This window comes from Rhea americana, unplaced genomic scaffold (genome assembly GCF_003343005.1).
Source record: "Rhea americana isolate MKP2758 unplaced genomic scaffold, rheAme1 scaffold_93, whole genome shotgun sequence".
NCBI classification, from domain to species: Eukaryota; Metazoa; Chordata; class Aves; order Rheiformes; family Rheidae; genus Rhea; species Rhea americana.
The window spans coordinates 730795-751021 of record NW_028187122.1 but is presented as its reverse complement, the minus strand read 5'-3'; the positions used below and the strand labels follow the sequence as shown (position 1 = coordinate 751021).

The window sequence follows — 20227 nt, the reverse complement described above, 5'->3', positions numbered from 1 at the left end:
GCCCGTGTTAGAACCATTTTGACAAATTCTTTTGTGCCTAATCAAGACCCATTGGTCTCCTGCACCATGCATGGCATCTCAGCAGTATAAATTGTCCAGTGCAGAGCTATGCATTACTGTGGAGATTGCTTGCAGTAGGAAAGCAGCCTCCCTTACAGCTTCCTTGGGTATTGCTGTGTGTGTGTCCCAAAGACCTGGCATTAGGGCAGGAGTATAGCAAGCCTGGCTTGCAGAGACCTCCACTTAAGCTTTAGTGGCATGAGTTCAGTGTAGTGCCAGGGCTGTGCCATATTAGGTGCCTAACCCCACTACATTCTGCAGAATTTTGGAAACTTTGGTTTCTAAACTTTGGGAAAACACTCCATTGGAAGCCATTTATCTGCCTGAAGTTTATTCCAAAATCCTGGCAGGAGGGAGAAGACCAGCAAGACAGTTGTTCTGATACTAATAATATAATAATAGAGTTAGTGCTCCATAATCAGAGAAGTAATTCTGGAAGCTCTCCATTTGCTGCCTTTGCCTTAACCAAATTCCCTAGGGCACAGAGACTTGCTTCTTAGGAAGTTCATATTGTTTCCTGTTAGCATATGTACAAATAATGCTAAGGCAGCAGAAAAATGAGTACTGTCTTCTCCACTTGCTAGCTCACAAAATTTTGGCAGAACATACATCTCCAAAGGTGAAATTACTTCCCTCTTTTGCACCAAACCCTGATCTCAAGAGCATCATTGGGAATTCTGCCCTTCCCTTCAACAGGAAACAGATTTTTTCTCCTTGTAAAGAGTCACTAAGTATCTTCATTAAAGGTTTTTAAATGCTAAAATATGGTAAATTTCAACATGAATTTCCTAGGCATGGTGAAGAAACAGTCCTGCTGCCCTGCAGAGTTGCTTGCTTGAGGAAGTCTTTAATATGACAGACAGCAATAAGTGAAATTTTTGCTTGTGTCTATCTGTGCATTTCATGGAAAATATCTCCTGAAATCTGAATAGAAGGTATAGAAAGCTGAAATAAAGACTCATCACAGCAGAACATCTCTGATCTTAAAAAAGAAGCTCTGAATGAAAAATTACAGTATAAAACTATTGGGGTGAGGTATCTAATTATCTCAGCTTCATGATATAGTGTGCTGTGCGTGACACCCGCTGGCAGCTCGGCAGTGTGCTGACACTGAAATGACACCACTGCGGCACGTAACACACAGTCATTCCAGGGAGTCCCACAGCTCCCCAGACCCAAGGGAAATCACGTGGTGCTTCATGCTAGCAATGGGGAGATGACTGCTTCTGATGACACGTGCTCCTCAGTAAAGGTGGATGCTGGCCCCGAGTCCGGTAGGGGTGTAGCTTTTAAAAGATTTTGCATGTTTTTAGAAGAACAGAGCCAGTTCTTAGCCAAAGCATACCACAGCTGCACTAGTACTTCTTTCCTTCTGTCTTCAAAGCGACTGCAAGACCACTAGGCTCACAGCAATGCATTCCACTGCAGACACAGAGGACTACAACTCTACTTCAGCAGTGAAGCCACAGAGGAGGACTCCTACAGCCATATTTACAACACAATTACAGAGTCTGACCCTGATCTCCTATAGGCTGCAGATAATGTATCAGGCCATGGTGATGTCCCCCAGGTCCAGCTGTTAGCAGAGAAGTCTCTTTATTTCCACAAGCAAGACAGATGGGAAGAGATGGTTAATGAGTTTGAGGCAAAAAGAGAAACAGATAAGAGTCCAGTCCCTATCAAGGAGACTGACTGGTATATTAATACTGGCATTAACTGACATTTTTTTAAAAACAGGGAAAAGTAAGGAGCTGGGCCTCTGCAAATCCCCAGCTGGTGGCAGGAGGCAGTACCAGCCAGTAGAGGGCATGGGGATCTCATAACACTCAGAGCAATCATCTGATGACCTCACATAGTCACTGGTGGTACCCATCCTCTCTCCCAAAATCTCCATCAAGATCAGAAATTGTTGACAAGCTACCCAAGCAGCAGGAGTTGTTCGTTTCTCATGACAACTCATTGCCAGTTAACATAGAAGGTCCCGCCAAAGTTTCTTTGCTACAGTGCCTCTTGCCAGCCTTTCAGTGGGCTGCTTAATAATGATGCTGTTTTCAAACACTGTTCCACACTATTTCTCCCCTAGCAAGGAGAATGCATCTGTGGTAGGCAGGACCCCAGCAACCTACAGAAGCTACCTCAGTGACTGTGCCACAAAGACCTCCCTTCTTTAAGTGCACTTTTAAAAAGCATGTCAGTATTAAGATGTGAGTTCATGGCCTTTAGGAATAAAATTGTGATTTTTTTTTTTGTTTACTGAAACAACTGTAGTAACAGATAGGGTTTATTTCATGGTGGAGGTTTACAGTTCTGTTCCTCCCCTCCCCACAACCTGGTCTTTAGGTGAATTAAACCCATCCTAAACTGTGTAGCAGCATGTGGATGGACAGGGATGGAGAAGAAGTACAGGAACAGCCAGCATCTAAGGCTGGGTCAGACCAAGGCTTCATTTATGCTGGAACCATATGTCTAACAGCCATGGGGAGTGAGTGTGTAGGGCCCACACTTATAGCTGCTTGCAACAGCCTCTGTATTTGCTGATGAGGAGTCAAAAAGGCAGAGTTTGAGAGAGAGGACTTGACTTTCTTCATCCTCCCAGTCACAACCTTGGATGAAGATGAGAAGACTGGGCTTGTGTGGGAGGCTGTAGTAAAAATTTCAATTACATATTTCTTGATGAGATTAATTGGCAAAGCCATGAAATTAAAGGCCATGAAATTAATTCTTAGGGTGAACAGAAGATGAAGAACTATTTGGCAGCACTCGGCAGAAGGATAAAGTACGGTCTGACATCATTGGTTTAAGAGCAGCATGTGGGATGAAGCTGGAAAAAAAAATAAAAAAGAAAAATTTCTGGGACTCAGGTGTTGTAGCATCTGTGTAGGCATCCAGCTTCAGCAGGCACAAAGGCAACGACCTCTCGGTGCAATATCTCTGGCAAGGAGTAAACAAATTTTAGCACAAGTTCTACACAAACACCCCATGAATTTCCCAAATATCTGTAGCCTTGCCATACACGATTCAACTATTACAATTTTGGCAGACTCGGATACATCAAATTCAAGCCGTACTTGCGGTCAAGCGAGTGCAGGGCATGGCAGTTCACATGTTCCTGCTTTATTGTGTAATGACATTCGCTCTTCATGGCAGGCAGGAAAATGCGTCAGAAATACTTCCCTGACCTTTGTAAATCCCCCGTCTGCCAGTGGCACAGGGTGGCTGCCACAGGCCAGGTGTAAGGAATGAGGCAGGACCCACTGATGGGGCACATCATAGGGGTGCCTGTCCCTGCACCCTTCACCTTTGCAGGCCACAGTCCCTTGCATGCTCTTGGGAGAGAAGAGCTGCTGCCCTCTTACCAGGAGACCCCCATCCACCCACCCAGCACAGCGGCCTCATCTCCAGTCTCCATCCCTGGCCTCGTTCTGTCACATATTTAGAGGAGGTAGATATTTTCTTTTAACCTTGTCTACCTGCTGTCCTTAGGAAGTTCTTTCTTACTAAGATTTTTACGTTGAGGTTTTCTGCCACAGCAACCTGGAGAACTTTGCCTCTGGCGTGATTCTGGAGAACAGCAATGGATTTGTGTTGCTTGAAACTGCTCTGCTGCAATTTTGTTCTTCCTACCGCTCCCTCCCCTCTTGGCCTGCTAGTACATAGCCTCTGAGGCATTCACAGTTCAGGACTTGCACTTGGTGACTGGGATGACAAATTTCTTCCTTAAAGTCTCATTTCCCCTAAAGTAGCAGTTTGTGTCCTATAAAATGTACTCAGTTGGACCAATGAAAATTAAATCAAATTACTCTGCATCTAGCAGTGGCACTAGTCACGATGTCATAAGGCTGAATCTTGTTATAGTGTTGAGACTGGGCCTGGATTGTATGGCAAAACTGGATTCAGACTTAGGAAAAGGAAAAACCTTTTATCTGTGCAAGACGGGCAGTGACTGATACTCCCATTTTTAAATCCTCTTTTATTTAGGCTGAAGAACTTATAGGCAGATCTTCACCCTCACTTACTGTACAGGTGCCTTCAAGTACAACTGGATCAAACAATAAATAATAGTTTCTCCTTAAAAGCTTGTAGTCTGAGAATTCAACATGCCTTACATTGACAGATATAATGAAAGAGTTCATGGTACATTCAAAAGGTACATTGAAAGAGGTCATGCTTTGTAATAAAAACTGGATTAACTGAGTTCATTAAGAAACATTTAACCAAGCCATTTGCACTGCCAAAATATCCTTCCTGCCAAGTCCTTGTGAAATACCATATAGGCTGTCAGAAGTGTCTGTTTATCTTCTTGCTAGTACTTTGTTTTGCATCCAGTGACAGTATTATCTCAGCTATTGAATGCAAACAATCTGTTGTACTGTACCAGATATGGATCAGTGTGTATATTTTGCTTTAGCTCTACTAGGAGATTCACGTCAGCTAATGACTCTTATTTGAAAGTCATAGAGAAAGAAGGCCGAGGAAAATACCCAAATGTTGATTTTATTTAATTGTCACTTTTTTTGAAATGGCATATTTTTAGGCATCTTTCAAGTGAGGAAAAATAAATCACAGTTGATGTCATCCGCTTCCACTAGTCCAACTGCATTTAAGCCAAATGAGGGTGGACATCTGTCATTTTTACGACAGAAAGCATTAGACACAGTCATTGCTAGAAGAGGTGATATATACAGCAGAGGATGATGGCTTAGAGGATGAACTGAGCCACCTTTCACACAGGAATGAGACCTGCAGCAGAGGAGTCTTTACCTGGGCCTTGTTCATCCAGTGGTCTTATGCATTAAGGCTGCAGTGGAGAGGAATGGAAAAACTTGTTGCATGATTTGGCTATGGACTGGGGCAAAAGAATGAAGGCCTGAATTAAGACAGCTGCCACAGAAGAGAATGGGCCATGTGGCCTTTGAATCAATCACTATTAAACATTAAATGAAACTCAAATACAATATATATCTTAGACAATCTCACATCAGCATGAAGTACACAGATTCTTGCTTTAATCTTGTGAACTCTGGCTTTGGTTCATTCGTAAGTTAATTTTTTAATGCGGTTTTCAAAATCTTTGCTGCTTGTGTCCTGCCAGAGAAACACTGTCTGCTTATCTGCTACTCAAATCTGCTCATCAGTTCATAGAGGTCTTGTCCCTCAGGGGAAACAGGTCATGAAAGATTGGGCTGTATCAGTTCAGCTGTGCAGTTTTTTTCATGACTAACTTCCAGCTTGGTGAGTAGAAAATAAGGTTTCAGACATTCCTCGATTCTGCAAATTGTCCTTCTTCTTGTGTCACTGTGTGGCTGTGTTGGCCTTAGCGCAGCAGTGCATTGGGGTCTTTGGTGAAGGCCACGGACGCTCCCTCAGCCCCTCTGCATACTTACCAGCCTGCCACTACCTCCTCCTTCAGAGACACAGCCCTCACAGCCAGTGCCCTCCACCCTATCTTGTGCTCTGTGTACTGCTCCTTGACTTGTAGTATAGTAAACACACTTTCCTCATTTCCTTCCATTTTCTGGCTCACTCCTCCTTTCCCCAGTTACTTTACATTTCCTCGGTTACTATATAGAGGAGTCAGGAAATGTGATAAACACTTTTATTGCACTTGATGTATTTTGGCTTGATTAGAAAAGCCTTACTGACAGACAGGTATGAGTACTTGTAACTATGAAGTTATAATGTTATTGTCTCTAAAATATTCTCCATCCAGAAACTGAAACCTCCCAGATGGTAAGAAAATAAGTCACCATGGAGAAGAAAGACCATCCTTCTGCTAGAAATGCCCATTGCTGGCTATGCCAGTATGTGAGATCACTTTTTTAGGACTACTCTCTTTCTATAATTTTCTCCTTTAACTTTCCAAACCGTACTGCCACTTCTATTTCTGGCAGGACTGTGAAGCATCATGAAAGCATATGTTAAATCGCTTGGTTTATCATCAGTTACTTTTATCTTCATGTTTTAAAAGCATAATTTCATTTGCTTTCCTTATAACTGTAGCTACTTGATATCATTAAGAAGAGCCAAAGTTTTTCTTACTTGGTAATTGCTGAATCTTCCATTTCTTTATCTCCCAGGGTGTGAGCATTTCAGATGCCCCACTGTGCCCTGTGGTGGCTCAGCAAGTAGTTCAGGAGGAGCTCAGCTGCCTGTGCAGCCAAGGTGGGGTGAGTAGCTGGGAGCAGCTGGTGAGCTGAGAGCCTCAGCCTCAACCATACTCAGCCATCCTCTTTGCAATTTAGCAGCCTTCACCTTTGTGCCTCTCTTTAGCTAGGGACTTACTTTCCCATTTCTTAACTTTCTTCTGTCTCGTTTGGGGAAGGGCCTACTCTTACCTGATGCTGAACATAGTTCAGAGCTAAGACACTTAGCTCTGCTCAAAGGTGATGGGTAATAACAGCTGCATAATGATTTAGTATTAGTGGAGTCCCAGGTCAGGTTACATGTTGGAAGCTTATGAGTTGAACTTCCTTGCCCTCCTGGAGGCTGAACAAGGTCACAGCAATCTGCTTTTTATTGGAAATCCTTGATGAACAGAAGCTGTTTCATTGGCTTGGTTCTTGTTCAGAGGACTTGTGCTTTGAGTTAAATGAGTTTGTTCACAAATGTTTAACCAAGTGTTTTGCACTGACTGGTGAAATATTTCTGCCATCCTCTGAAAAATAAGGATATGGTTTGTATCTTATCTCTAGTGTTACAAAGGTGTTACATTAGGTTATTGAATGGTGCAGCGGTGACTGACCCTTATTACATGCTAATCACAGCAGATTATTTGTCTAGTTGCTGTTAGAATTAAGGCAGGGTTAACATAGTTGTTTTCTACAAGGAAGGAAGGAGAGTCCTTTCTGAAATAAATAAGATTTTAGCAGCTGAAATGTTGTTACTCACAGCAGAGCAGGCGAGAAGATTTCCACAGGCCAGTCTGCATACGTTACATCTGCTAATACGGTATATCTGGTTATACACCTGATGATACAAGTTTTATCCAGCCTTCCCAAAGTGCTTGAACAGAGTAGACAGTCCAGCAGACCTTAGAAGAGATTGGAACTCGCACAACTGGTGAGGTTAGAAATGTAATTGCATGTCCTTGTCTCTCAACTCATTGTACAGTATCTCACCCTCAGGGGCCCAGGGTGTATATCTTTCCTCTTCAGAAGCTGGATGTCATTTCAATTCACTTGTGGTACCTATGTAATTATGTAAGGTTTAATCTTCTTAGGTCCCTTGATACCCAGCACACTCCCCAGTGCATAGTTAGCCAAAGGGTGTATATTCTGATGTTGTAATGCTGATATATAGGCTTAATGTAATGCCTTTGCTAGGCAAGAGTTCAAACATTCCTTTGATAGTGAATAATAAAAGGAATACAGATGAAACTTGTAATTTTACTTGTGTCTGGGAACAGCCTGTACCCAGATTTGCAGTTTGGAAGCTCAGGATCCTGAAATTCCCCAAGGATCTCTCATTCCTGCCTTGGCAATGCTGGGAGTCACGTGTGTTTTCCAGGCAAGTGTATAGTTCTGTCTCTTTGTATCAGCGTGAAGAAGACTAGCTGGGAAAGGAAAGCAGCCATCAAGTCCTGTTGCTCTTCCTCTCGCTGAGAAAGTGCTCCAGCTGAAAAAAAAGTGACTTGTCCAAAGCATAGCTGAAACAAAGCTGTCACTAGGCTATAAATACACTTGGAGGTGCTGTTTTGGAGGCAAGAGGTTGTCATTTTCTCACAGTACCAATCCACAGGAGGACAGAACTGAGTGAATTAAAAAGACCTAGAAATGTAGGTTCCCAGATTAAAGGCTACATGTAAGTACAAAGGCTACATATAAATACCATCCCAGGAGCAAGCCCATATCCACTACGAGGCAGACCCAGCAAAGTAACAGCTTTCAGAAGACATGTCTAGAGGGAGGCCTGGGTTTTGAAAGTCTGTACAGCACTTCACGGAGGGGAGTCCTGCCCTGACAATTTGAGCAGAAAATAGCACATGCAGCCAGGAGGTGGTGCATTTTGTAACAATCTGGCATCTGCTGTCATGCCACATGAGGAAGAAAGCGGAATCTTTCGGGTGCTTCTTGTGAATGTGAATTGCTGCAGGATGGGTCTTTCCTGCTCAGAAAAGCCAAGGGTTTGGTTCTTATCTTTCTGTCATCAGAAGTGACCCAAGGCCTTTTGCATTTAAAAATCTCTTTGCAGTGAAATTCGCAGAGCCCTCCAAGCAGTTCTGGCTTTATCCCAGTACAACTTTAAAACTCTTCAGAGATTATGTGGGTAATGAGATAATAAAATGGGCATGAGGACAGTGACACCTGTTTAGTGCCCCTCTACTGGTAAGTGCCCATGGGAGGGCTGAGGCCAGTTGCTTTCCTTTCTGGACAGCTGCTGTTGGTGAGGTGAATCCTGCCTGTTGAGATCGCCCAAGTGATGCTGTGTAAACGTGGGCCTGTTCCACCCCTTATCCCTCCTCTTCCACATCCTGTTTCCAGCTAGAGGGAGTGGTGGAAGCAGCCCTGCCATTTGCCCTCTCATCCTAGCATAATTTCAGGGTGATGAAGAGCCCTGAGGAGCAGGCTCCATCAGCCCTACACTACAGAGTGCTGTGTGCTGTCCATGGACCTGGCTGGAAGTGCTGTGCTGTGGGAATGGTTTGAATGGGAGCCTTTATGTTCTGTGTATTTTTGAGGTCTCAGCAGACTGATTGGTCTGTCCCAGGGAAAGGACAAAGGACCAGAGACCCACGTGTCTGAGGCAAAGAGCCACACAACAGTCAAGAGTGCAAGCAGAGCCTAGAGTGATGTGGAAAGGCTTCTGCAACTCACCCTTGTTTATAAGTTTTTTGGATTCCTATGAGGATGAGTGGGAAACAATATTTCATTTAATATTTTATATTTTATTAACTATTTAATATTTATTAAACTGATCATTCTACTAAGCTCTGATCATGCTGCATTTACCTTATACCTTCCACTCTTTTCTAGAGACATCTTGAAGTGTAGGAGCTGCAGGCTGCTGCAGGGCTCTGTGGTTCAGGCAGAACATGTAAACTCCTCAGTGAGAATGCAAATGCTGTATACAATGTGATTTGTCTGGTTTAAACAGTGGACTAGGACAAGATGAATTTATTCCTCAAATATCTGCATGTGTGAGTAAAGTTGCATAATTTCATTCCAGAAGTGGAGATGAAATACCTAAGAAGAACTTGGAGTGATGCACTTTCTTCCACCACAGTTCCTTCCTCCTCCTTGTTGTCCTTAACATCCCTTGCCAGATTTAATTCCAAATGGGCCTTAGCCTTCCAGATGAAGGAAGGCCTTAGCCTTTCTCGTCGCATGCCTGCATGCACTGACAATGTTTCTATATTCCTCCCAAGTGACCGGTCTCTTTTTCCACGTTATTTACTTTCTTCTTCTGTTTGAGTTTTGCTAGGAGCTTCTTGCTCATCTGTACAGGTCTCCTGCCCCCTTTGCTGGACCTCTTACTCATAGGGATGCACTGATCTTGGACTTGGTGAGGGTGATGCTTAAATATTAACTAGCTCTCTTGGACCCCCTCCTTTCTTCTAGGGCCCAAACCCATGGGATTTCTCCAAGAAGGTCCCTGAAGAGGCCAAATTTTGCTCTCCTGAAGTCCAGAGTTGCAAACCCATTTATTGCCCTGCTTCCTTCAGACAGGATCCTGAACTCCACCATCTCATGGACACTGCAGCTAAGGCTGTCCCCAAGCTTCACATCTCTGACCAGTCTTTTTTTGTTTGTTAGTACAAGGTCCAGCAGCACACCTCTCCTTGTTGGCTTGTGTTCTATGTTACACAAAGGAACACAAGATGAAGCAGTAGAAAGTTAGTGTATGTAAATAATTACTTCATTCTTAGTTTGTTCATTTTTATCTCATGCAGCTTAATAAGTAACCTCCCAAACTCATCAGAAACAGAGAGGTGCCATTGGCTGATTTTTCCATGTGCTTCAGTGCTAGAGCATATACATATATATGTATATAAAAGCAGATTTGCGGGTCCAACTTCAGTTTCTTCTGAAATTTGACACCTTTTCTTTGGCCAACCATGGAGCCCCTGGGAATGACCACTATTTTCTTGATGACTTGTTTCTCATGCCTTCTCTTTTCAGCATGGAGAAGTAAATCTCGAACAGGGAAGCAGCCTCCTGGTCCTTTTGCACTCCCCTTTATCGGAAGCATGTTCCATCTGAACCCACATAACTTGCCTGAAAGCCTGGAGAAGGTAAGAGATTGTCTCTTCTCTTCCTATGTTGTCTCCATTGCATTTAAAATGTCCAGTACAGATGGGCTCTCAGCTAAATGCAACAGACAATGTCATTTGGTCATGCAAGCCTGCATTGACCAAATGTGAGACTCAAAACAGAAAAAAAAGTTTCTCAGAAATATGTGCTTTTAAAATCTATATATTGTCTATTACAATGAGCATAATAATGAGTGCTCTGCTGAGCTCATGACAGTACTGTAATTTGCAATAGCTTTGCAGTCAATGTACTGATGCTGTTGTAGTATTCATGTTCTCGTATTCATCACATTCTTGTGCTTGACTCCACACCACTCCAGTAACATGGCCTGGCCCTGGTTTAGGAAGGAACTCCCCACTCCATTTTGCTGCTGCTTGTTCCTTGCGGCAAAGAGCGTATATATGTCTCCTTCCTAGGAGACATGATCTCCTGGGAGGATATGTAGTGAGAAAAGCAGAAAAGTTTGGAGGTGAAGTATGCTATCTATTTCTTCTCTCAGCTAATGGTACATATTTGTCAACCAAAACCTATGTGTTAGGAGTTCCTGTTACTTATGCGACTGCATGGGGAGGATGGTGGATGGATGAGCAGGGTCTCTGGGATTCCAGACACTTTGAAATGAGGTCCCTGCACCAGATGAAAACCCTCAGGGGCAAATCCCAATATCGCTGAGAAATCACACCAATTGAGAAGCTCTAGGCTTCACCTACAGGCCCAGCAAATCGACAGGTTTTTACCAGTAGCGTGGAACATGGTGGTATTGTAGTATTTTGCCAAGAACGAATACTTGGAGAGGGGGAGGGTGAAGTGGTAACATAGCTACATTGGTCAATAGCTCATATAACAGAAGGCTTTTCAGTACCATTGTCAGCAATATCTACTTCAACCTCTGTTGTTCAGCCTTCATTTGTCTGCTTCCACATGGCAACTTCATACCAGCAGTATTGTTCCTCAAACAATAATGTCTGTGGAGAGCTGTGCGTGCTGGGCACTGCTCACAAGAAACCCTTGTAGGTTAAATACTTTGACCCTATATTTATTCCAACTCTTCTTTCACGTACCCTTAAGAGTGACTGAAATTCTGCTGAGCAAAGTACAATCCCAAGTTTTCCACTACAATGACTACATGCCTCCAGCCAGGACATTGTTATGCAGTTTTATGGATTGATGCATAAGAGAACACACTTTTTGTCCGTCACAGTGGTGTGGGATCCACATATATTTCTARAATTAAAAAAAAAAAAAACAAAAAAAAAAACACCTTTGTATGAAGTGCTAGGGCTGATAAAGCTGCCTCAGAGCATTCACTTCTTCAGAGCAAAAATGCAGTGGTGACTAGCATCACCGCGTGCATCATCAAACATACACATAGGAATTCCTTTTTGCCTCAGTTCTTGTGAATGATGAGAATCATGAACACTCTTTAAGTATCCTATTTTATTTCAGAGCACTAGGTTACTCTGTTTCCTACTACAAAAAATAGGACTTTGTCTAGCTTGCTCTTAAAGACTGAACATGAGAAAAGGTGTTCCAGGTCAGACCAAAAGTCCGTGTCCTTTTCTCATCTGCAAGCCAAAAGCAAATGTCTGGGAAAGCACATGGAGTCAGAGACTCTTCCCTGGTATATTCTTCCATTTTCCAGAGATCTGTGGCCCAGGAGCTTTTAAAGACAAGAATGGTATGTTAGTGTTCAAAAACCCTTCATGGACTTCCATGAGCATGTCTAGCTGCTTTTTGAGCTTGTGTAAGCTGTTTTTATCCACCCTGTAGCAAGGAGTTCCAGACTATCCTGAAGGCCCTGTGAAGAATCATTTCTTTTTATGTGATTTGGACCTAATACCTCATTCTTTCCAGTCATACTACCTACTTTTTGTACAACTCTTCCCTCTTCCTCTGGCTGTAATTTATGGTTTAAAGATCTCTACACTGCTGCTAGTCAGTGCCATGCCTCAACAGTGCTGGACAACGGCACATCACTCATCAGATCACTTTGCTATGAAATTCTTTTTGCTTGATTGACATTCCGATGTGATGTTCTTTGTGTTCTTTTCCTACAGCTCAGCAGGAAGTATGGTCCTGTCTTTACAATACGTTTAGGCCCAAAAGAGGTTGTGGTGCTGTATGGCTATGATGTTGTGAAAGAAGCTCTGATTGATCAGGGAGATGAGTTCAGTGGAAGAGGCATTCTACCACTGTTTGACAAACTCTTCCAGGGCACAGGTATGTTCCTGGTAGTCTTAGCGTGCTTTCAGTGCTTCAGGAAACAGCTGAGAAGGCAGTGAAGGAGGCAGTATGTTTTGTTTATTACTGTCGGGTATGAAGAGTGAAAGACAAGCCCAATTCTCTACTCAGATCCTTGAGTAAATGGGAATGCCACACACACACACACACACACACACACACACACACACACACTCTCACACTCACACTCACACTCAAGTTGTTTAAGGCCCTAAGCTGGCTTCATTGAGTTCCTTGTTTTCTCTTTTTTGAAGAGACTGTTTCCAGTCTTCAATTTCTGGCCAAAAATTTGTTCATAAAGTATGCCTGCAAGATCTTTCTTTTACTCTCTCATCTCTGAAAATATTAGGACTACATAGACCACGAAGGAATCAGCAACAGTCAAATTCCAAAACACAATAAAGAGAAGTTAAATACAGGCTGTGCTAGTAAAAGTTAGGCCCTGGGCTCATTCAGCAGGGCAGTTCCCAGTATGGTATTTATCTGAGTAAACAGCTATACCAGAGTGTGCTACAGGTGCCATTGTATGAAGAAGACAGAAGACTAGAAAGCAAGAGGAAAACCAGAATCCCCAGTATTTCCATCCAGCCTTACCCTCAATAGGTGCATTTAGTCTCCACAATAAGCAAACATCTCTTTCTTGTAATTATTTCAGCAGAGCTCTTAGAGAAAGCCTTGTGGTATCCCATAATGAGGAACACCATCCCAAGTACTCCCTTTCACAGACTGCTTCGTACTCCTCCTTCCCTTTGTCCTGTATGTTTCATTCAACCTGGGGCAATCAGAATGATCAGATCTGCCACCTCCAGAACTGCAGAGAAGTTAGGTTCTCGGGTATATAGCAATTGCAGTAAAACTTCACAGAAAGGAGTTTTTGCGTATCAAGTATTTACTATGTAACTCTTACTATAGGAAAAAAGTCTGTCTCCTCACAAAGCCTCTTTTTCCTTTCTGTGTCAGGCATTGTGAACAGCAATGGGGAAACGTGGAGGCAACTCCGACGATTTGCCCTCACTACCCTGCGTGATTTTGGGATGGGGAAGAAGAGCATTGAAGAGCGGATCCAGGAAGAAGCTCGTTTTCTGGTGGAAAGGATCAAGAGCAAACATGGTAGGACATGAACTTTGTGGCTGCTAGGACAGCCTGCATGTCTGCAATGATAGTGAAGGATGTGGAGATGTTTCACCAAGTGCATCATACAGGAAGTGGGCATATGGCTACTGTTTTTGCTCCCTAATCCAAGGGATCTTGAAGAACTGGGTGACAGGATTACTACTTTTCAGGCATTTGGTTTTGTGTCCAGTCTTCCAAACACTAGACAATACCTCCCAGTTCTTGGGGGGGGGGGGGGGGATGATGGGGACAGAGACTACTGTAAGCTGTTTTCTAGGGCAAGGCATAGGGTAACCCCATTGGTTTCACCCTATAAAAGCCTTTTCTGGTAGCATATCAGCCAAGACTGATATGCTTAGACTGTTCTTCTAAATACCTCCCCTGAAAGTTGCACAGTGCCCGCAGGACTCACAGGCTTTCTTTCTGCAGCCAGCCTTCACACGTTTATTCTGTAAGGGAAAAACAGACAAACCTAAAAGGATGCTGGAACATCACTGTTTCCCATGAGCATTGGTTTTTGTGGGATTCTCAAGGCCATTTCTAATAAGCAATCTGTAAACTAGACAGGCATACATCAGCTGATGAGGGACCAAGACACTCAGACCAGTGTCCTGCTGAGAGCAGATCAAAAGACTTAAACCATTTAAAAGGAAAATCTTCACTTTAAGTAGAGAATAAATTGGATAAGCTCTTCATCATCCACTCAAAAGACCGTGATTCTGGATCTTAAATGGATGCAAAACTTCCCAGTAGTGTCAGGGGAGGGAATAAGGGATTGAAATAATGAATGTAAGATTGTTCTGTTCCAGAGCGGCCCTTCAATCCTAGCAGCTTCCTGGTCCATGCTGTTTCCAATATCATCTGCTCCATCGTCTTTGGGGATCGGTTTGATTACAAGGATGAAAAATTTCTGACTTTAATTGACTTGCTAGAGCAAAATAACAGGAACCAGAACGCTATACAAACAATGGTATGTGCAAAGTTTCATGTCATTAATAGTTTTGTGAATAATTATAATAGTTTATTAGTGAATATTTATTTATGTAATTACTTTTTAATTGGAGAGTCTTGTCCTAAAGTAGGAGAAGATTTTTGAAGGCCAAATGCCAGTTAAGAGACCAATTCCTGAGTCTTTTTTCCTTAAGGACTTGCTATTGTATGTTCAAAGGAGGATATCGTTGTAAAAGTAACCAAAATGTAGTGAAGTGTTTCCTTGAATATAGTGACAGCATAAATTTTGTTAAAGGCATTATAGTCCAGTTGAATAATAAAGACCTACTGTTCCAAATGGGTTTAACCATCTTATTTTCATAATCACAGTTAAGGGAAAACTTTGCTGCATTCAAATTAACCATAACGTGCTTTTCCATCATTTTATTTTTACAGTTATACAATTTCTTCCCAACTATCCTGGATCACTTACCTGGGCCTCATCAAACAATGGTGAAAAATACTGAAGCAGTTAATACATTTATTTCTGAAATCATAACAGCCCACCAGAAATCCCTGGATCCCACCTGTCCTCGAGATTTTATTGACGCTTTTCTTATCAAAATGGAACAGGTAGTGTAACAGAGATACCTTTTTAGATTACAAGAATACCACTATTTGGAATCCCAGCATCTTCTCACAGCCATGATAGGGCACTGTGCTCTTGCAAATAAAGAGAGAAATTTGTTTTTCTGGGCACATCAGCTTTAGCCTGTCCTCTCCATTTTCTTACTAAGAATTTTTCAGACAGACAAACATAGAACTAACAATGACATGCAGCATTAGCTGAAGTAGGAAAGCTGAAGACTGGTTGACGTAAGTCAGTATTCTTCCCATATTAAAAAAAAGTTCATGATGTTATTCAGCAAAAATACTGTAATCATTGGTGTTCTGGATAGTAAATGCTGTATTTCTAAAACGACATTAGATGTATCTAAAACCATGTATGATGGGTATACAACTTTTTTTGTAAAGATTTTTCAGGCTTTGCACTCAATTTGCCAATTCTTTCTTCAGGAGAAAGGAAATGCTCATTCAGAATTTTCCACTGACACCTTGACCAGAACCACACTTGACTTGTTCTTTGCTGGAACAGGAACAACCAGCACCACACTGAAATATGGATTTTTGATTCTTATGAAACACCCAGAGATAGAAGGTAATACAAAAGGGAATAAATAACTGAAAACTTTAACGTCATGGAATCAAATTGAACGACTCATTTCTTTAGTGCAAGTGGCAATGTTCCCCTGACTACGGAAACATCTATTTACAGTATAGAATGTGTATCAGTCTCAGTTCTGGTCACAGTAGAAGGGTATTAGTACACAGTATATTCATACATTCCTGGCGTGCCAGAAGCAGGTTTTGCTGTAAATACAGGAAAGACTTGGGCAAACAGATGGGAGATTTGTCCATTCAACACTTACTTATTTCCTAACAGAGAAAATTCACAAAGAGATTGACCATGTGATTGGCCGAGACCGAAGCCCCTGCATGGCAGATCGGAGCAAGATGCCGTACACAGATGCTGTGATCCATGAAATTCAGAGATTCATTGATTTCATTCCACTTAATGTCCCACATACTGTGACCAAAGATACCAAGTTCAGAGATTATCTTATCCCCAAGGTCAGTTCCACTGCTTCTGAGAAACCTCGTAATCTCTTGCCCCAAGAGAACAAAGCCATGATGTGTTCTGTTCATCGTATTCTTTCTTTTCAACCACACTGAAATGTGATACAGAATCATAAAATAATTTAGTTTGGAAGGGATTTCTAAAAGTTATCTGCTCCAGCCCCCTGTATTTGAAAAGAGCGTTTCCATCTGCTATGTGAAGTGGGAGATAGAGCTTTCTAGTATTTCACACAAATGTAAGCAATCAAGCTTTTAAAATTATTTGGAAAAATTATTCAATATTCTAACTAGCCTTACCATTAAAATTCATTGCAAAGCATCTTTGCCATACTTAATCTCTGTATAAACTGGTGGCAGACATTTTTACTCACTGAATGCTCACCCTAAGATAGTTAAACTTTGACAACTTTTAGAGCAAGAAGTTCTGTTAGCTTTTTCCAGAGTAGAGGAGTAAAGGATCATGAATCAATGATCAGTAACAGTGTTTTTCAAACGGCAATCGCTTGCTTAGGGAAAGAGCATTTCTAACCTTCTAATATCAATGGATTAAATAGAGATAGATTCATCTGAGCAATTTCCTGCTCAGTAGTGTTTTCAACTCACATGCTCGTATGCAGACTTAGGTACAGTATGCTACTTAGGACAGTAGCTCAGAGCTCTGCTAAGTTTTGCATTGTTCCCTCTCAGCTAATCTGTGAGATGATCACAGAGCTTACACAAGCAAATAGAACAGAAGAAAAAAAGCAAATAAGAGCTGGAGCTTCCTGCTCTGGACTTCAGGGCTGGCTGGATATTGTCTCCATACAAACTTTGGAGCTGATTCTCTTGCTATACCAAAGCCTGTGAATCCAAATAGTTGAGAATTAAAGTGTCAGCTTTGGAGGGAGGCAGATACCTCAAAACCAACAGTCCTTTGGAGGCATTAATAGGCACTAAGACTGGCAATGGTCTAGACCTGTGTTTACCTTTATGAATCAGTATTCCTGTTTCTTACTTGTCATAAAAATAATTGTTATTGAATGAATCGCAACAGCAAAAATAGGTAGCCAGTTACCTCTTAGATAGGAACAAGTATGGTTGATCTCAGTCAACCATTTGTAAATTTCTTTTCTTGCCCAGAAAAAGACTTTTTTTTTCCAAATACTTTAAATCTCACCCAAGATTTTCCCCTGATGGCTCTTCTGGAGTTCTATTAGTTTGTCTCATGCGATTTTAATCTTGCTACTTCTTATTGAAGGCTGTATATAATGGGTCCATGTAGAGAACTTCTCAATGCCACTGTACTTTAGAGTATCTCTGCTTTAACTTTCTTCTCCTCTCTTTGCTAATTCAGGGCACTATGATATTCCCTATGCTAAGATCTGTCCTATATGACAGCAAGGAATTTCCAAATCCAGAAAAATTTGACCCAGGACATTTCTTAAATGCAAATGGTACCTTTAAAAGGAGTGACTACTTCATGCCATTTTCTGCAGGTAAGTACTCTATCTATTTCAGATACTAAACTATCCTCTCCTAGAGACTCAGATTTCAGTGGCTCTGTCACCATGGTCTACACAGTGATGTCTAGTGATCTCCTGTTAACAGTCACTTCTAGGCAACTCTAAGCCCTGCTCTAGAGTTCCAATTGACTTCATCTTTTACCATTCCAAAAGCTCCTCTAATGGATTCTACAAGAAGAGATGCATGAAGAGTAACCCACAGCCATGCCACTTGTCTCTCCAAACTTAGTATCAGACAGCAGCACGACATGAGAAACTGAAACCTTCAAATTGCCTTTGCCTACCAAGCATTCCCCTATTGTTCTAGACACTGAGCTCCCTAGTTTAATTCTTTCACTTCCTCCAAATGCTGTAGTCCTGCTTGTTCTTTCTGAGATGTCTGAACTTTCATTAAGCAGTGATTACAATAAGTTACTAGAAAAATATTCCACTATCAGCTCATTTTTCTTTATTTTTCCTGGCAGGAAAACGCATCTGTGCAGGAGAAGGTCTGGCGCGGATGGAGCTATTCATATTTTTTACAGTCATCCTGCAGAATTTTACTTTGAAACCTATTATGGATCACAAGGACCTTGACATTTCCCCAATAATCAGCTCATTTGCAAATATGCCCAAACCTTATGAGCTCTCTTTTCTTCCACGTTAACTAAGTACAGTTGCCAACTCCCAAGCTCCTGAAATCTCTGGTTGAATGACAATCATTTTCTAACCTGGAAATACTGAAACACTGAGACCATTTGCTAGATTCTTCATCAAGAGAAATGTTATACTAAAAAGAATAAAATGTTTGTATGTATCCAGTGCTAAGGTGGTTGCACAGGGAAGGAGACAGCTCCCTATGGCAAAACTATACAAGCTTTCTTCCATTTCTACTTCACCTAATCCAGGTTCCTATCTGGTTCCTGACATCCTGAAATGTCAGGGTATGTGTTAGTGCTCTCAGAGCCCTGCTACTGCTATCTGTATCACTTGATCCTTTCAGCACAGCAGGAACAGAGTTATACTAGAGTTTTCCTAGACACCAGAAACTGCTTGAGGTATATGTCTCTCCTCTGTAGATTCTTTTTTCTTTTCTTTTCTTTTCTTTTCTTTTCTTTTTTCTTTTCTTTTCTTTTTTCTTTTCTTTTCTCTTCCCTTCCCTTCCCTTCCCTTCCCTTCCCTTCCCTTCCCTTCCCTTTTCTTTCCGTGTGTGATCTATTTGTAATGGCAAGCCCAAACTGTGTAGAACCAGTTTTTCTGTCAGAAGATGACAGTCTTCCATCCTCAAGGGCTCACCAGACACTGCATTCTTGCAATAATATATATCCTCTCCTTTGGTGGGAATGGCGTTTATCTGATGACTAGGCAGATGGGTCCCCTCTTATGTGATTCTAATAAAGGTCCAGGAAATTACACTTTATGTTGTAAAATAAAGAAAAGGCAATAAACTGGATTGTTGTTTTTCTGAAATCCTAGACAAAAGGGTGGATAACCTGCCTGCACATAGCTTTGACTCCCAGATGTTTCCCCAGACTTCTACATACATGACTATTTTCACTCATTTATATGAAATGTATTCTGGTTTGAAGACTGCACTGGTCTATGACCTAAAAAACTTTCCTTCCTAGTCACAATATGACAGTAGGCTGGACTGACCTTATTAGACCTACTAGAATGCAGACTGCAGTTACAGAGTTGCCCATTGTGACAAAACAAGACAACTAATTGCACTGGATACAGCAATTCTACCAAAACAATCCTGGGACCCCTGCAGTGCCATTTACTGGAGGAATGGCAGCTTGCATCTTCCAAACCTTTATAAAGCAGGTAAAGATCACTAGAGCAATTTTACAATGAGATAAAAAGAGTTTGTATAAGTTGCCAAGCATACAGGTACATATGCAAGACCAGCATTTCTTGACCAGATCACATTCCCTGCAACATATAATTAATAGTGAAGACAGGCAGCTGAACCTGTGCTTTGTGTAAAAATACAGCAACAGTAACATTACAATGGTATTAATTACTTATGTAAAGCACCCAAAACTTCTTTTCTCTCAAGTCAGGAATACTCTTGACAAAACCATGAGTTGATAGCATAGCATTACAAAGGCTCTGAAATATGAATGAAAGATACATAAAAATGTCATCTAGTTTACTGCCATAAGTCTCCTCACCAATTAAAACAGAAGAAAGTACAAAGTTCATATCTAAAACTTCCCCTTCACGCTTTTTCATAATCTTCTGGACATGAAGCCAATTGCTTTGGTTTGGAGTTGTGTAAGTCACTATCTAGGATGACAGCAATCTGCACACACAGTCTCACTTCATGCCCACTTTCAGGGTCTCCAACCATGTATGTTCCTTAAACTCTCCACCAGAAAACAAGCTTCCTCCTGGATTTGCTCCTCAATACTCTTCTTGCCCATCTCAAAATTTTATAAGATTGTGAGG

General features: G+C 41.7%; 1 protein-coding gene across 2 annotated transcripts; it reads left to right on the top strand.

Annotated features, from left to right (window-relative positions):
* The first annotated feature begins 10114 nt into the window (after positions 1-10114).
* On the top strand, positions 10115-18525 carry LOC146584412 (cytochrome P450 2H1-like). Of its 2 annotated transcripts, none has more exons than XM_085324783.1 (9): positions 10115-10291; positions 12368-12530; positions 13512-13661; positions 14474-14634; positions 15051-15227; positions 15672-15813; positions 16099-16286; positions 17626-17767; positions 18259-18525. In XM_085324783.1, the coding sequence occupies exons 1-9, from the start codon at positions 10115-10117 to the stop codon at positions 18438-18440; spliced, it is 1482 nt and encodes a 493-aa protein (XP_085180909.1). In that variant the 3' UTR covers positions 18441-18525. The 2 variants fall into 2 exon arrangements, with proteins under 2 accessions (XP_085180909.1, XP_085180908.1); XM_085324782.1 differs by having other exon boundaries at positions 14474-14652.
* The last annotated feature ends 1702 nt before the right edge of the window (positions 18526-20227 follow it).